General features: G+C 42.2%; 2 protein-coding genes across 5 annotated transcripts in view; both read left to right on the top strand.

The window, feature by feature from the left end:
• Positions 1–199: 199 nt before the first annotated feature.
• LOC147230148 (transcription factor BTF3 homolog 4-like) lies at positions 200–6,447 on the top strand. Its single transcript, XM_086153338.1, has 6 exons — positions 200–299; positions 803–861; positions 1,986–2,099; positions 3,022–3,223; positions 5,133–5,192; positions 5,819–6,447. Exons 2-6 carry the CDS (start codon positions 808–810, stop codon positions 5,863–5,865), a joined length of 477 nt encoding a protein of 158 aa, XP_086009464.1. The 5' UTR covers positions 200–299; positions 803–807; the 3' UTR covers positions 5,866–6,447.
• Positions 6,448–7,574: 1,127 nt separating this feature from the next.
• zfyve9a (zinc finger, FYVE domain containing 9a) overlaps positions 7,575–17,909 on the top strand; it is a 46,089-nt gene continuing 35,754 nt past the window's right edge. For all 4 annotated transcript variants that reach the window (XM_086153386.1, XM_086153385.1, XM_086153383.1 and 1 more), the window contains exon 1: positions 7,575–8,162. The gene's annotated coding sequence lies outside the window, so the exon portion shown is untranslated. The remainder of the gene's footprint in view (positions 8,163–17,909) is intronic.

Genomic DNA, 17,909 nt, shown 5'->3' with positions numbered 1-17,909 from the left:
GAAATGTGTCTGAAAACAACATTTCAAGACCCTAAGTTTTCAAGCACAATTGAGTGGGTACTTGTTATATCCGACTTAAGGATTCTTTACATCTCTCTAGTCCGATATATGCCCACTTTTTCTCTTTTTAATGAAGGAGGATAAGATATAAAATCATCTAATGTAACTTTATTTTGAAAGTCAAAGGGGAACGAGTTCGTATGACTACCAACTTATGACAGTGGCATTAGCTGTTGCGCCTCAGTCTCATTGGTAGCGTGAGCAGTTTAACGGGTTTTCTGTACGTTTTTTCAAAAAAGGTAAGGGAAATACGTCAGCTTTTACATTTCAATTTTCTATGTAGAGAGAACTGAACTGTCTCCGAAGCGAGGGTTTAAAATTGTGTTCTTTCACCGCGTGCTTTCAGCTACTAGTCAGTGCTAACGCTACGCTAATTCAGGCTAAAGTAGCTCTGAAGCTCTTGATAGCCAGCTAATTAATCACATGTAACGTTTCACGAAAAGGGAATTCAAGACTTGATAACAGCCATAGCCCTGATTTTAAATAATATAACTTAATATAAAACACATATGTTTCACTTTGACTTATTTTCTGCCAGCTTGATGCTAATGGGTGATTCGACTTAATATGTTCCATATTGACTAGCTGGAGTCAAGCTGTCTCCCCTTAAAGTAAAACTGTGAAGCATTTTACGACTTGCCCCTATTATGTAAGGAAACGTTTCATGGTATTTGTATGTTTGTGTAAGTATATGTGTAAGATTGTTATTTAATTCCCCCTTTTCACTTATTTAACTTTTCAGACAATATGAACCAAGAGAAGCTCGCCAAACTTCAGGCACAAGTCCGGATAGGAGGAAAGGTACAGTTTGGCATTTTTCCCCAAAACAGCAATAAATAAACCCCTTTCTTGTTTTCTCTGAGATTAGTTAGAGGCTCAGAGGGGGTTGCTCAACACTGGCCAGTTGTTTTTTTAGCTGGTTGCTTGTTTTAAGGAGTGTGATGGCTGTAAGCATCTGCTGTGCCTTTTCCCCCTTACCTCAGCATTCCCTTTATGGAGAACAAACTCTGGGCCCCCCTCCATTTGTGGCCTTTTCATTTTTTTTATTTTGAGTTATCTACCCCTTTCACACACTTGGTGGTGCTATTTTGTTATATTTGGCGTGTGAACCCTGTACCAATGAGCAAATTCACTCAGGGAAGAGCAAGAAATAGTGGGAGCAGAGCAATATATCTATATATACACTTAAATATCAAATAACCTAATGTGAAAAGGCATTTGGGGCCTTAAAGTGTGTGTGCGTGTGTGTGTGCGCGCGCGCGTGTGTGTGTGTGTATGTACACGCAAGTAATACCTTTTTGCAGCATTCATACATTGACCATTGTCAGGTTAAAAAATCATGATCACTAAAACAATTAAAAATTGGCAAGAGGTTAGCAAGTAACTAAAAGGAAATGATCAGAGCAGTGTTGGACAATAGTTAACAAACATAAAATCAGATAAATTATAAACCCATTCAAAGGTCAGGTAACTGATGCCGTAGGAAATCACTGTATTAAGTTGTTGTTAACAAACAGACGAACACAAGTTAAATCTAAATAGCTGGAACATACCTGGTCAACTTTTGTGTGTTACAGCTGGAAGTTGGAGAGTAGAAACAAGCTGTTCCACATTCTGACAGTAAAAGTTCTTTTTTTTAATCTGTAAGTAACCCCCAAAATAGTGGGTTTATAAGACTTGTCTTCAGGATGGGACTTTTCATGTGAAAACAAAAATCAGAATGTTAAGCTAACGCACACTATGTAAGTGCTGAAATTACACATATTATGATCTTAATGTTTAATGTTCTTGCTTTCCTGAAGCTGTTGGCTGTAAATTGTCGAATTCTGTCTAAGGCCTGGTGGCATTTGACAGCGGTGTTTGAAATTTCACTCCATTCAGTCATCTCCATTCTTCCGGCTGACACACCTGTTCTGCCCCCTCAGGGAACAGCCCGCAGAAAGAAAAAGGTGGTCCACAAAACAGCAACAGCTGACGACAAAAAGCTCCAAGGCTCTTTGAAGAAGCTTGCAGTGAACAACATCGCGGGAATCGAGGAGGTGAGGCGTCTGCAATATCACTCTGCACTGGAACCGGTTGATCATGGGCTTCATGTCGCAGTGCAAAGACGAGACAGGAAGTGCCTTCATTTGTGTTATCATGTCTCATAGTTTTTAAATTCTATACAACAAAACACCTGAAAAAAACACAAGAGCCTTGGGGGAAACGATTTAGTGTAATTACCCTGTGACGGTACTTATTGCAGATCGATCTTAAGGCTGCACCCCTGTTGGGCTGACTGTGTGTGAAAGCAGGTGTCAGAGTAAGCAGGATTGGGAATGAAATGGTCTCCTAACCATCTTGAGCTGTCACGCTCGGTACATATTGGGGTTTAGCTCACAGCAGAAAATGTGTGTGAGTTAAGTTGTACCATGTTGGTGGAGTGAAATCAAAAAACTGTGTTGCTGAAGAATCACTTGTTTATCATATGCCAAGTGAGGTGCATAGGGATGACAGTATATCTAACTTGAGAAACACTGTGATTGATTCAAGGAACTTTTATTGTCATACCTGCACACCTTGCAGTTTGTGGCATGGGATTTTTTACCCAGGTCCAGTTAAAGTTGATAAAAAGAAAAATAAATAGAAGAGAAGGCTTAAGTTAGCCCTGTTGGCGCTAAATTTACCTGGGAAGCAAGGAGGTAGTATTGTATTATTATGGCATATATGATGATGAAATATTGCACCTTGATTGTTTCACTATCATAGGTGCAATAACAACACGAAACTATCTCCTTGAGGAACCTTGGGGTCCATCTGTAAGAAAAACAACAAACTGCTGCAGTGTTGTGTTGTGGTTGCTTCCTCCTCCTCTGCCTGGATCCTTCAAATACCCAGAGCACACAACCGACTTAGGCACGATGGATGCGTACTCCCGAAATGTCGGGGGCATCTGACCATGACTGTTCCCTTTTCTCTCAGGTGAACATGATCAAAGATGACGGGACAGTGATCCACTTCAACAACCCCAAAGTGCAGGCCTCCTTGTCGGCCAACACTTTCGCCATCACGGGACACGCGGAGACCAAGCAGCTGACGGAGATGCTTCCGGGCATCCTGAGCCAGCTGGGAGCGGACAGCCTCAGCAGCCTTCGCAAACTGGCCGAACAGTTCCCGCGCCAATGTGAGTGCACGCGAACACACACAGGCATCCGCACAGAAAGAAGCCAGATGGTGACTTCATCCGTCGTTCCTCTCTTCGACGAGTTGTTTATCATCACAATGGGATTGCTTGCTTATTTGTAAAAATGGTGACTAGTCAGAAATCCACGAAAACCCCTGTCTGTTCGCTTTTCGGACACTTCTCTTAATACCGTACTTTGCGGACCATTATTCTTCTTTACTTGGCGCAGTTCATCTGCTTGCTTCATCCACTTCCGTACCATTGATTCATTCATGTTGAATTCTTTCACAGCTGCTCTATTCCCATCACCTACCGCGTGACTGATAGCCTTGAGTTTGAATTCCGCTTCCTAAGCATATCTCTTAACAGGTGCCATTTTTGGGGGTCTCTCATACACACAAATGCACAGTAATATTCTATTGAAGCACATACATACCGATATTACAAAAAGTTACGGAGGTAAGCGTACTATGTACTGTTCTCTGATTGGTTTATGGTTGCCAGTGATAGCGCACCCTGACGTTAGTATGAGGTTGGAACAACGTATCGCACATAATTATCTAACGTCCGACGTTGCAACCCATAATCAACCGAGGACTGAGTTTAATACAACGTCCCTGTGTCAGGTGGGAAAGGTCCAACAATCAGTCGAGCGGAGCGGCTTCGTCGCACGAAAACATTTTGACGGATGTTTGAGCACAGTGTGCCACATAAAATTGGTTGGAGGTCAGTAAGCACAACAAGAATTCATACATAAGGAGCATGAACGATATTTGAGAAAATGTAAGGATCTTAAGCGCGCCTTATACTGTGAAAAATACGGTAACTGTTTCCTAGGTGAGGGGGGCTGGCCAGGGCATGGTCTGTCAATGCTTGTCCCTGATTCAAAACATCCAAAAAGACAAAATACAGACTCCACTCTGCACAAATTCCAAGGAATGCATCGGCCGAGAAAACAAGGCCCCCCGGTCTCCTTCCCCGAAATCAGCTGACAGATGTTTGTAATGACTCGAGGGGATTTCATTTAAACACTCCCGCAGTCGCTCCGCTCGGCCGGGGTGAAATATTAACAAGCCGGTTTTCCCCCACTCTGAGTTTTGACACGACGCTCTCAAAGGCTTTTTTGTTCGTGTGATCTGCTCGGGTGAGAAGGTGATCCCTAATGGAGGTGATAGGAGATACAAGCGGATATGAGGCAGGTGAAGTTGCACTGTAAAGGTTGCCTCAGTTGTGTGTGTGTGTGTGTGAGAGACTCCCTCCTAGATCTTAAGAAACCTTGCCTCCTCTCAGCGGGAGGCAGGGCGTGAATGTCGGACGCGTTCCAGATACTTACCCGGCTTTTTGTTTGTCCTTTGTTTCCAACCGCTAGCGAAGAAATCCGTGAATGTCACTCGAGGAACAGGTTGCAGCTGTAATGGGAAACTGAAAACACTAACAGGGCCTCGGGCAAAAGAGTGAATATAGTAGCTGAAAGAAAAGAAGTAGTGATAGTCCAATATTTGTCTCTGAACGTCGGGTGGTCCCAAGCAGTGGTTTATGACAGGTGTGGAGGGATGATAGAACCCCGGCGAAGCAGCGGCTTGGGTTCCCACTGGAAACACAACGAACAGTGGCGTTAATGTTTACTCGCCCGCCATTTATCATCCACAACGAGAACAGCGGCTGAACCACTTTAGCCGGCACTTTTTATCACGGCGGTCAGTCTCAGCGGACACATCGCCACATTCGCCACACGTGGGTTTGTCTTTCCACCAAAGGTGTTGGGAGCCCAGAGATCGAAATTAATGTTTTGGCTTTTTGCACAGCGCCCGTATTCCCCACTTGAATCTCAGAGGAGGGGAAGTCCATCGCGCCTCCCGACAAACACGTGCACAAACCTAACGTACTGTTTTGTTCCCTCACATCGCAGCGATGGACATGAAAGCAGTCAAGGAGGAAATAGCAGAGGAGGAAGATGATGACGTTCCAGGTAAGCGTGGCATCGGTATAACAAATGAAGACGGGCCAAAAAAAAATGGAAAAAATAACAGAACAGCCAGTAAAAAAGTTATATATGACATTATTTACCAAAATGAGATAAAGGAGAGACAATTAGAAGATAGCGAAAGACATACATCAAGGGTAATAATGGACAACAGAATGGGGAAAGAAAAAAAAACAAAACATATATAAATAACTCAAGTTCATACTTGATGCTGTTTTACTGAAACTGGTACTAAAATTAAATAATCTGAAAATCTACTTAGATATTTTTATCAATGTATACATTTTTCATGTAGAAATTGACAGTCAGTTATATTTGAAGGTTATTATTCACCAAAAATAGCTCTAGAAATTTATTATTTTTGACCTGTTCATCCGCTAATTATTTTTAGCAATTGATAGTTTTGTGTAAAAATTCTAGCCATTGTGAGAAATAGTACACTTGTATGAAATATTGACCGATTTGTTTGATAAATCAAATCGCAAAGTGTCACATTTCATCAGTTCTCCACGCTTTTCCTATCTCAGTGTGTGTTTGTGGGGTTTTACGTACCTAAGGAAGCAGTAAAGAACGATGGAGACACGCCCTGATTGTCTTCGTTTCCATTCCAGATCTCGTGGAGAACTTCGATGAAGCCTCAAAGAACGAAGCAAACTAACCACCCCCCCCCCCCCCCCCCCCAAACGTGTCGTGAACACACACACACACGGGGCATTTCCTCCCCGTGAGGAGGTGCAGTGCATCATCTCCGGAGGCATGAACCACTTCAGATTAGCTCGGCCACCAAGCGCAGCAACTACATAGTTTAAGGTTGATTACAATAAGCTGGGATGGACGGACGGACGGACAGATCGACAGACGGATCTGTGTCACTCACCACACAAGGACTCAGACTGTTTCAACAGAAGTCGTCTACATGGGTAAATGCGGCTCGTATTTAAGACATTCTCTTAATAAATTACAGCTTAGAATTCATTTTACATTCAATGGTGTCCCTGAATTTAATAAAACATTTTTGGGATTTTGATGTTTCTCTGTATTACTTTACTTTTATTTTAGCTTTTTTTGTTTCTGAAGGAAAACTTGAGTGGAATCCAATAAATGTCTGCTTTTTATTTGGTAGTTTTGAATAACTAGCTTAGGACTTTATATGTAAAGTATTTGTAATTGATGCTTCGTTTTTTTTTTTATTTTTATTTCAAATAAAACACTCAAGCCTTTTAAAAAAGAAAGAATAAAGTCAGACAGTGTGCCTCTTCCTTGCGCAAGTCAGAGCCTTTAAATGAATGATGTAAAAGAAAAAGTACATTGTAGGAAAAGGCCCATTATTAAGTAACGTGCACTTTTTCCTTCACTGAGTAGATCTGATGTGAAAATGAACAAACTATGAAGATAAATTATGATAAACATATATATATATATATATATACACTGCTCAAAAAAATAAAGGGAACACTTAAAAAACACATCCTAGATCTAAATGAATGAAATATTCTTATGAAATACTTTGCTCTTTACACAGTTGAATGTGCTGACAACAAAATCACACAAAAATGATCAATGGAAATCAATTGTATCAACCCATGGAGGTCTGGATAAGAATCACATTCAAAATTAAAATGTAAAAACAAACTCCAGGCTGATCCAACTTAGATGTAATGTCCTTAAAACAAGTCAAAATGAATCTGTGTCGCTTCCTGAGTGGACACTATGATTTCACAGAAATGTGATCGCCTTGGAGTTACATTGTGTTGTTCAAGTGTTCCTTTATTTTTTTGAGCAGTATATATCGTAAGGTACAAATTGAAGAGTGTCATACAGAAAACACCTTAAAAAGTGCAGATTTATCTCAAACTCCTCATGCATTCAAGGCACTCCTTCCTGTTTTTTGCACTTTGTCAAATGTGCAACGGTTCATCTGTTTTTCAATTACGCAACAAAATGCCATAGTTCAATATAAAACGAATCCTGCTGACATTGATGAAATAACAGTCAAATTACGACAAAAACTAAACTTTGCTTAACGTGCTAATCATTTCCAAACTTGTGTGTTTCCTAGCACAGCGATATTCTTTTGTTGTCCACAGAGAAGCCTGCAGTTAATAATTATATTGTTGCAGCCAGATATAAACAGGATAGCGAAATGTAAACAGTACAAAAAAGGTTACATACTACCAGTACATTGTGTTTATATGACAAGTAGATTGTTGCTTGTCTCAATATTTGGTCCTGTGATTGACTGATGTAGGATAATTATTAAAGCCAAGAATGAATGTATTCGAATGCTTATTTCATACACCAATTTAATAGTGATGGATACTGGAATTGCTGCTGCCAGGCAAGAGGTCTAGAGGGAGACCAAAAAGAAGATTTATGGACATAGTGAGAGGATATGAAGTTAGTTGGTGTGAAAAAGGAGGATACATAGGGTTAGATTGAAAAGGTTGTTTTGCTGTGGTGACCCCTGAAGGGAAAAACCCAAAGGAAAAGAAGATTTCAAGACCCCAATTTCTTGCCTTTCTTTCGAGGAGTAAATCGTTCTTTTTTTTTGCAAATTTCTCACATATTTACTGCAATTTTTTTTAGGTAATTGCTTGATATTTTTTCAAAAAAAAAAAAAAAAAAACAAAAGAAAGAAAGCGTCCTCATGCTAACCCCTTGCCGACGTTCCCCTCCTGCTATTACCAGGCCCGGACGGTAGGTGGCGCTATTTCGCCGAGCAGGTCCGAGGTGAGGGGATGCTCCTGCACCTACAAGGCTTGAGCAGAAGTGGCCTGGAGGCGGTCGGGCCTGGGACCGGGACTGACTTGGGATTCCAACTGACTTGTGCCATCAGTCAAGCGGCGGCGGGTCTGGAGGAAAAGGCTCAGAAAACAAAAAAAAAGGCGATTAGCTATGACGGATACGAACGGCTGGGCTCCCCGGGGCTGCGCGTAAGACATGAGGATTCGTACGGTGAGTGAAACGGACGCGTTTCCACGGCGTGTCGCCGCCGTGTTGCTGCCCCGGCGTCAGTAACGCTCCGCCCGCCATTGCAGCGGCGAGTGACCGGAGGTGGTGGTGCTTCGCGGGCGGTCCACTTCGACTAGCCGCCGTGGTTCACCGTGAAGGTGGCCAGTCGTCTTTTAACACAGGCTTCGCTTCAATGACCTCCCCACTTAGTAACACTTAAATTAAGAAAAAAAAACGGTAGTCGGTGTTTTTAATTATTATTTTTCTCCCCATGAAGAGCGCCGACTCGGTGACGGAACGGCTGTCCGTCAGAGCGGCTCGCCGCTGCCGTCACTCGTCGTGGCTCTGCCCGCGGACACTTGAGCTAGCATTAGCCACCCCCCCCCTATTGCCGCAGCCGCTCTGTCAGTATTTTATTATCATTTTCCTACTTGGACTTTATTTGTTGTTTACACCATTTTACAAGGGAATTTGTGGTGGTGGGGGACGTACCCGTGGCCTTTTCGCTTACGCGCTGGAAGAGGGGGGGCGGCGGCTAGCAAGCGGGCTAATAAAACTATCCCAAGTTTAGGCGGCGAGCTTAGCCCCCGGCGACAAGCTTAGCCCCCCGGCGCCGCCGCTTTACGTAACCCTCCTCTATTTCAGCCGTTTTCTCCACCTGTGAATAATGTTTGCGACCCCTGTTCGGCCCGCAGGCAGCAGCCGCAACCGCGGTGACACTAATGGTTGCATAATCGTAAGCTAATGGTCATCTATCTCCTCCCGAGAGTTTGTTTGTTTGCCTCTCCCATCCATCAAGCCGGTGGATTCATGCGGCGTTTACCCCGCACCCTGATGCCCAGACATCAGCCAGATGGTAAAAATCCAGCACTGCTGCACACTATCTTCCCGTCTGCTTATGTTGCCTCTCCAGCATCAGCATCACAGGGCATCTGATAAGTGTTTTGTTTTTTTTATTTCTCTAAGAACCCTGCAGCAAGTGAGTCCCATCTTCAGTCTTAAAAGCCCAGGGGGTTTATATGAGTTGTCGCTCTCCTGTGTGCAGACATCCCAGATGTAGGTTGGTGTATGCTTTCAGAAAGTATTACTCGTACCGTCCCTGATGGCAAGCAAGTGGGCCCGTCTCCTTTTTTCTGTTTTCTGTCTTGCACCGGTTAAACGTGGATCAAAACATGAGGGAGAAAGGAAGCCCGTAATAGCTTTTGAAACTTGCTGTAAAGCGGAGCCGCCGTGGCCTCTTTATCTTCCCTTCTTTTAAATCTTGACGGATTTCCCTTACTTTTTATCCTTTTAATCCTCTTAATCAAAGGCCCCTTTCTTTTTTTGTGTGTTTGTTGAGATAGTGTGTGACACCCCCCCTCTGCTCCCCCCCTCAACTTGCATGTTGTTTGCTTTTGTGTATTTATTTATGTTTTCTCTAAAGAGCTCAAAAGTGGTGGATGTCAGGGTGACGTGTATGTGTCACTTAATCATGTGATTGCCCTATTAGAGAGTGATGTCAGGCCATTCTTAAAGAGAGGAAGCGATCATTCGTGGTTTCCTGTGTTCAAACCCGAGTAGACGGCGTCTGGAGTTCTGCCGCGTCTCTTATGGCGAAGAAAAAAAAAAACTAGAAACTGTTTCTCAGGATGTGCGCTTGAACACCAGCCAGCAGACATGCTCCACAGTTGTGTGTCCAAGAAATATGAATGAAGCGTTTCCGATCGTGTTCCCGCACTTGTTAAAATTCGCTGGTCTTCAATGTGTCAGGCGAGCGAACTTATGGTAGCTTGTCTTTGTTTTGTTTGTCATGACAACCTTTAATGCAGCTGAATATCTATTAGATCAGCCGGGATAAGATTCAAAGGGTGGAGTGCAGGCACAATTTAATGACCAAGCTAGGGCTTTGAGTGAAGTCAAGGCAGTGAAAAGAAGCGAGACCGCATTCCAGTATAGAATCAGTGCCAAACTATCCCATTTCCGTCAGTATACTACCAGGTCTATTCTTTCTCTATCAGAACCAGCGTGTGGCCGATATTGCAAGTCAGTCCCATCGAGCGGCTGTTTCCGCACTGTAAAAAGAACGAGTCACAACAGAAGGGAAGAAACCGTCCGTTCTGTTGTGTCATTTCAGCATGACTACGGCCGTGTGAATGGTAACGGGGCAAAACAACTGCGGTGTTGAAAACCAAATAGACTAGTTTGTTTTGCAAACAGCTAAAATGCAGTCGCTCTCTTCAAAACTGTCCTTTACTAGTTTGCTCAGCACCACATCCTCAGCGTATTTGTAGTATTTTGATTAGCTTTTTCTGTTTTTTGGAGAGTTAAAAAAAAACAGGCTTTTTCGTAAACTGGCATTTCATTGATTTAAAAAAAAAGACAATTGGTAATTTCAATACCACTTTTGATATCGAGTTACCGCTTTTAGCCGTAGATTCAGAAACGAGCCAGCCCTTTCAAACTTTTCCAAACGCAGGCTTGAGAACATGAGAACATTTCTTCCGGTTCTGCGACAGTTTTGTGATATGTCGCTGGTTTGTTGACGTCATTGTGGTCTTCGATTCATTATCCGGAAAGTTTCAATATATCAGTGGAGAAAATAATCAACAGATTGAACGGCCTCCAGTCATGATCGTTCATGCAATGTAAATAATGACAGACCGATGGCTTATTAGACCCCTCCATTGTTTCCACACTGAATCAGGAACCAATAAAGAATCAATCTGATCAATAAAATTGATAATTAGATTGCGATGTCTGTCTCAGCGTGATTGTAAGATTCTGACTAGTGCACTGCCCGTGCACTAAATCAGCCAGTAACAGGCCTCCAGGTTCTGCATCCGTCCGGCATCCTATTCATCATGTTTTAATGACGTTGTCATGTCTAATCCCGCTGAAAGCTTCCTACTCGTTCCCCAATTCTGCATCAGCATCAAAATACTACCGCCTGCAACCAAATGGCTTTTAATCAGATGTGTATCTACCCAGTTATAAAAAAAACACATCCTATTTTAAGATGTTAATTTAAAACCAAAACCTTTCAATTATTTTAAACATTCCAGTCTCTGAAACTTCTTTTTATCTGGGAAATGTGCAAAATAGTACCCAAATAAATTGGAAAACACCCTACAAAACATCAAGTTTGCCCCCAAAAAACAAACCCAGTCACCCTGAAAAATTACATCAGAATTAAAGTACGTGAGTATTATTGACACACTTGAGCAGCCTTATAAATCAAGACAAAGGACAGTCATTTTAATGATTTATTTTTCTTCCCAGCCTTAGTGGAAGTGGATCATGATGTTAGAGGATTTATGCTTTTGCCAGCCAGAGAACATTGACATCGCCAAGAGTCCTGTTTGGACCCCCAGGAGTGGGCTCCATGAAGATCTCCAAGCCCTCCAAAGTGCTTGCAGCCGCCCCCGGTAGCGCCAGAGACCCCGTGGAGCTGCTCTGCAGAGCAGCTTAGCGTCTGACCTCGGGCTCCACAATTAAAAGTGGTCGCGTTTGGTTGGAAGACGGCAAAGCCTCAGCCCCAATCAGAGAGCGGTGGTCGTTTCCTCAGATTAAAGCTAATCTGTCGCAGGATGACGGCTCTCTAAGCCACACACAAATTCTGTCTCTTAATATTTCCAGCGAACTGCGGCGCATTTATCAGCCGTTTCCTAAATCGTCTCTTCTGAGCTGAAATTTCCGAGCTGGGATAAACGCCACGCCTTACCTTCCACTGACACGGCGCCAGTCATACATTTCTAAATTTTTTCCTTAGGAGCAGCGTCGTCCTCGCCTCTGCGTGATGTAAGAAGCAGCGGGTGGCTCCGAAGCAGGTTACACAGCTCCTGGAGCTCCTGCATACTTCAGCAGCTCACACTGAGTCATCACAGCACTTTAGTAAATTTACGGAGGCGATTTTAGTTTTCATTTTAAAGAAGAAAAGTAAGTCTTTATCGCAACTGAGATGGCTTAAGTTGCCTAGATCAGCATTTTTGATGAAATAGTCGAGTATTTGGTGCACAGCGGCTTCACAGCTTTGCGGCGATTGTGCTCCCTTCATGTTTTGGCTCGGTCCGTTTAAATATTTATGTGTTTTCTGTCAAGATCCTCTGCTATGAAAATCCTTTTTAGGCCTCCTGCACCTTCTGCTTGAATAACTTCAATGAAGTATCGCAATGGTTCATTACCGGAGTCAACTATTCTCGGCAAAACTCAACATGATACCGTCGTGTTAGTATTCCTTTGACGGGATCTCTTGAAACGTGGTGCCGTCACTGTCTAAAACCATTTTTGGGCAAAAATTCAAAGAGTTAAAACAAGAAAAATATTATTTCCTCCTAAATTTTTAGTTGCCCGAAAGGATGAAGGGTTTGCTTGCTTACAAGTAAAGCACCATTTTTTTTTTTTATTTTTTTTTTTAAATCGAATGGAACGACACAATATCCAGTTTGTCGTCGTTTTAAGAGTCATGTCAAAAGTTGCAAGTCGCGGAACCAAAAGCAGCATGTCAAATAAAACTAACGACAGGGAGGGATTTCCACCTGAGTGGTGAGGAAGTGCAAGCGGCCCCCTCCCTCTCAGGAAACAACATCAGGAAACAGAGCGCGCCTCATGTTGACAGCGCGGACATAATGAACTGTTGTTACCTTCTGGTATGTCCGAGCTTCCTGGCCGTTTTATGTCCCTGTCATATTTAGTTTTGCTGCTGCGCCGTGATACTCAATCAGATGCGGTTCGGGATGATCGCGGCGCTGCCATCATTCCCCCCGGCGTGAATGTAGAGATCAACTGCTTCATTCAGAAACCGAATCAAGGAATTATCCCAATGTCTGAAATGTCCTAATTCAAGATTTGAATGCAATTAACCATTGCGACACACATAGAATTCCACAATGTGCTTTGTAAGAGCTTAAATCGTCAGTCGGTCAATAGATCAGTTGCTCTACAGAATTGGAATAATAATAATAATAATATATATTTTAGCATCACTATGCCTTTTTTATGTTAAGATAAATTGATAATTTGTTGGTTGGACAAAAACAGACATGTAAAGGCCATGCCGTTGAAATTTATATGTTTCTAATTAAATAAATGTAGGTATAATGGACATGAGAACGGTTATTTGCCACCAGTCTTTTTTTGTTTAACCAATATTTATGATTCTAATTGTGATTGCCGGTTGGGCAAGTCATTTTTTTAAGATTTTACACCTGAACACCGGCAGGGCACACTTTACCATGACGTTATCAGAAACTAAATGTTTAAATCGTCATGCCAACGTCCCAGACCTGCAATGTCGATGATACGACAGCGTGTTCCAGAAAAATATGCTGTCATCAGAACAATGGGCAGAATTGGCAGAAAACACTTGAGCGTCACTGCTTTTTTTAAAATTGGTCCGATTTGAAGTGATCTTTATTTATTTTCACATCAAGCACTAATCAAATTTTTGTTGTATTACATGAACATTTTGCACTAACCTTAACCAGGTAGTGCAAAATCAGTCTAGTGTTTGGTTTAAGTAGGCTAACAGGCACTTTTAGCTCTCCTCATCAGACTCACTCTATTCAACAAACCACTTTTGGATACAGTATCATATCAGCATTCTTTACATATACAAACTGTAGCATAGAAAAAAAGCACATTTAAAAAAAAAAACTAACTGAAGTTTCGCTCCTTCTGAAGAAAAGCATCGATAACTTGCTTGTAGAAGTCTTCCTTATCTTTCTTCAGTTTTAAAAGTCTCTCTGTCTCAATAGAAATCGCTGCCAGTGAAGGCAGTCGTCCTTCATCAGTCCTGTTCCGACTGTATGTTTTGAGTCTTTTCAGTGTAGAGAATGACCGCTCCGCTAGCGTAGCTGGAACAGTGACCACCGGACGGAGCAACTTTGTTGCTACAGGAACAGCTTGAACGAGATCTTTTTGGGCCAAAAAGTTGAGAAGCTGCCCAGGAGATTTACATTCATCCCTCACTGTTTCTGAGCTATACAGCCCGATGAGATTGTGAAAAAAATAACTGGATGGCTGCACTTGACTTGCTAATTGCTTACTGTAGCTTGCTATTGCTAAGGAGGAATCCCTGGGATCACCAGTGCCCCCTAACATGAGGCACCGTCACTGCCTGCCTCACTTAATGTCTCTTCACAGTCGTTTTATGATCGCTCAGCACAAGAAACACATAACAGTTGTTGACGAAAAACATCATACACATCAGCTAAACTATGGAAATTGAGTTCATACATTAAAAGTGTTTTTTTTAATAGTGACACACTCAAAGACAGCTATACGGTCTCAGTGCATAGCATGCCAGCCCAGTTAGCAGATAGCATAATCATTGTGCAATGCATAGTGGGCTTAGCTGGTTGCTGTGTCACCGCACGTCTCAGTGATTTAAAAATGAATAAATAATTAAACATTAAAGATGGTGAAGTTAAATGGAAAATAACTTTATAGTACAAATCACTGAATAAATAACCATTGAATTTACTTTTTCATTTTACCATTTTTTTTCTTTCCATGATGTCAGGTGAGGCACAGCTTCCCCCGCCTCTACTGACTGTAGTCACTGATTTGATATTTAAAAAACAAAAAATCAAGAATCAAACATTTATTCATGCATTAGCAATACCGCTAATGTGGGGGCTGAAGCTTATCCCAGCTGTCATTGAGCAAGAGTGAGGGTTCACCCTGGATCGATCACATAGAGAGAAAAATAAACAAGCAGTCCAGTAAAATGTGATGATCTTTGATCCCATCACAATGGAAACATATGGTATCTGACCTTGAAACCTCTGTTCCTGCCATGAAGCGTTTACCATCCTCGCCGTCATAGTTTACCCAGTTGGCACGCCACCACTTTCTATTTAACAGACTGTTGTTTGAGGAGAATTCAAGCTGTTTTCCCATGGCGACCATGACTGTCACTCAAAACTTTCACTGTTGTTTGTCTTAAAAATCTCTGAAACACGTTCCAGTTTCAAGCAGACTGTTGAAAATGGGCCATTCAAACACTTGTTTGCCAGTGCTAAAATACTCCGGTTTGCAAATGAAGTGTCATAACATGTTCAATCACACCGTAATGGTGCAGACAGAGAAGAAAAAATAGATAGCTGTGATACATTTGCTAAACAAGTATGGAGGTCTTTGTTTTTTTTTTAGCAATTATTACAGCTTTGTGGTGATAGTGTGTCTGAAACGAGTGTTAACGTCATGTAATAAAATTGTGTAAATTCTCCTTGTTTATTCATTTTTCTCCAGTTAGCACTCAATTTTTATGGCCAGTCGATGGATTCATTTATCTTTTTGGTCACCTTTTGTACAATTGATGCATTGTAGGGAAAGTACTGCGATTGGGAGAATTAATCCGACGGATCTTTTTTGAATCAATTTTCATCTGATTGTGAGAAAGTGAGCTGAGCTTTTATTTTGACAAACACAGCAAGATGCACACTACACCCTTGCACACTGTACATGGAAGGATTTTACTGAGAGGACTTTTTTTTTTTCCCTAAATAAGAGATTGCAACATCAGACACTGTGCTCGCTCAGCCTTACAGATGGAAATGAGTTTTCCTTGACCCTTAAACCGCGTCGTTCGTCGGCACAGCACAACTTCCTGTGCAGGCCGAGGTTACCGCGCTGTCTCACGCGTGTAGAAGAGTCAGATACAACTTGGAACTAGCACAGGGCTATTTTAGGACAGCTAATTTACATGATATCAGGTCCATGTATAGACTTGCCTGTACTCATTCTGTTTCTAGCCAATACAGGAGGGATTTCTTGCTTGTGTGAGGGATCGTAACGAATTCAACCCGATGCAACGAAAGTGTGCTGTTTTACAATCGTAGCTGTCGGGGAGTCGTCAGTAACACCTAGCCTGTACGCACCTGCGTAAGTCTAACACAAAGCACCGACGTGATTTGTTGAATGTTCAACTCTACTTCTTCTGAAGGCCTCACCGCATACGGCGCATTTACTCGCTTCTCCTGATAGTTTCCAGAGTTGATTTGAAGGCCGGGTATTCTAGAAATGCATTTTTCATACTTGAAGGTGAAGAAGTTGCCGCTTCTGCAAGACTATTCTTATATTTAAACTGTCTGACTGACACACTCATGCACATATGTCTCCTTTATAGCATCCTCCCAAGTTTACATGGCTAAAAATAAACCCCCTTCACGCACTTTGACTAAAGATGCATTATTCAGCGCCTCTGCAGAGTAATTAAATCTTAATCAGGGAGGGGTTCCTGTCCTCATGGAGGTGTGTGTGTTCGTGTGTTCTTTCCCAAAGGAGCTTTTTGTGCACATGTGACATTTTCATGCTCTCGCGGCGTGAAAGGATTTAAGAAGCTAACCTCCCGAGCTAGAGCCAGGGTGTTCTTGAAAAGGATCAAAAAGAAAAAATGTTGCTCGGACGGCGCTCTCCATCATCGGGGGGTCAGGTGATGCCTGGTGAGGCGCCGGTGCGCACATCACTTTACTTGAAGTAGCGGCATCTTCAGTTGTTCTTCAGGAGGCAGGTGTGAGCGGCCTTTGTTTCTGATCGCCTTGAGATTCAGCTCTGTGAAGGCGGTTTTGTTTTTGCTGTCTCTTCATCCTGAGCCGTACGACAGTTATCTGACGGAAAACGCAAAAGTCTTGTGGCAGCACTTCAACGCCGAGTGATAATCGAGAGTTTAGTGTATTTATTTCCCGTCTGGGCAGATTGCATCATAAGGAAACAGACAAAACGGGCTATCTCACTCCAGTGTGGTTGTTGGGAAAAAAAAAGAGTCATAATACCATATAAATACAAACAAAAACAAACCCAATAATGCTGTTGTAACAAAAAAATCACTTTTGGATTCCAGAGGGCGTTAACATGAACATTTTTCAAAACTAATTGTGTGATTTGAAACCTACTGAAAGTATGATCCGGCTGAAGGAGACCAGAAAAATTCAAATCGGAGATTTAATCCGAAGGGTCACAATTTAACTCTCATTAAATGGAAGACTGAGGTCTGCCCTTGGATACGAAGTCATCAATTTCTCCCATTTTTTTTAACCTATTACATGTATGTCCGTGTTTTAAGAAATTGTAAAACAGTTAAAAAAATACTTTCTTTACAATACTCTTATCCATGTTCTTAGGAGAAATGTGACCACTGCCGATGAACGACATTTGAGGCTTTAAACGCTAATCCGATGGTTTTATTCCACGTTCGTCCCCAGACCGGACCCGGTCCACATAGAAAATGTTTCTTGGCCCAAATTACAGTTTTCTCGTCAGACCTTATTGGGATCTCATTTGGAAAAACGGTTTAATTTTTCAAAGATCTCATTTCCACCTCGGCCTTACTGCCGCATTTGATATTGTATTCAACAACACTTAATGTTCTATTCAGATTAAATACTGTGAACTGACAAAAATGTTCATTATTTGAACCCTCGCGCCTCCAACCCATCCGCAGAAACATTTTTATGCATAAAACTGGTTCCTGGTACAAAAAAGGTTGGGGACCGCTGATTTAGGATATTACTTTATTGATCCCCGTTGGGGAAATTCAGGTTAGCAGGGTCTTGTTAGCCTGAGCGTCTTAGCCACGAGTGTAAAGCTCCTCAAGATCTTCTGGATAATGGCGTCCTTATGTTATTATCCTCCTCCTTTATGTAACGAACCGGAGATTCATTTATTCCGTACAGCCGTATAGCTTCTACCTTCATTCGGCATGTCCAGAAGTTTAACTTTTTCTGCGATAGTTAACAAGCTCCTCTTCCTTTCGGGCGCGTCGTCTGGTAC

Source organism: Fistularia commersonii, chromosome 10 (genome assembly GCF_037954325.1).
Source record: "Fistularia commersonii isolate RoL2024-O1a breed Wild chromosome 10, RoL_Fcom_v1.0, whole genome shotgun sequence".
NCBI lineage: Eukaryota > Metazoa > Chordata > Actinopteri > Syngnathiformes > Fistulariidae > Fistularia > Fistularia commersonii.
Note: the sequence above shows the minus strand (reverse complement) of the source record. Positions and strands in the feature narration are given on the sequence as shown.

Coding starts and splice junctions, on each gene's coding strand:
- LOC147230148 (XM_086153338.1), top strand. CDS start 808: ATGAACCAAGAGAAGCTCGCCAAACTTCAGGCACAAGTCCGGATAGGA. Junction 862..1,985: donor AAGTCCGGATAGGAGGAAAG/GTACAGTTTGGC, acceptor CTGCCCCCTCAG/GGAACAGCCCGCAGAAAGAA. Junction 2,100..3,021: donor ACATCGCGGGAATCGAGGAG/GTGAGGCGTCTG, acceptor CTTTTCTCTCAG/GTGAACATGATCAAAGATGA.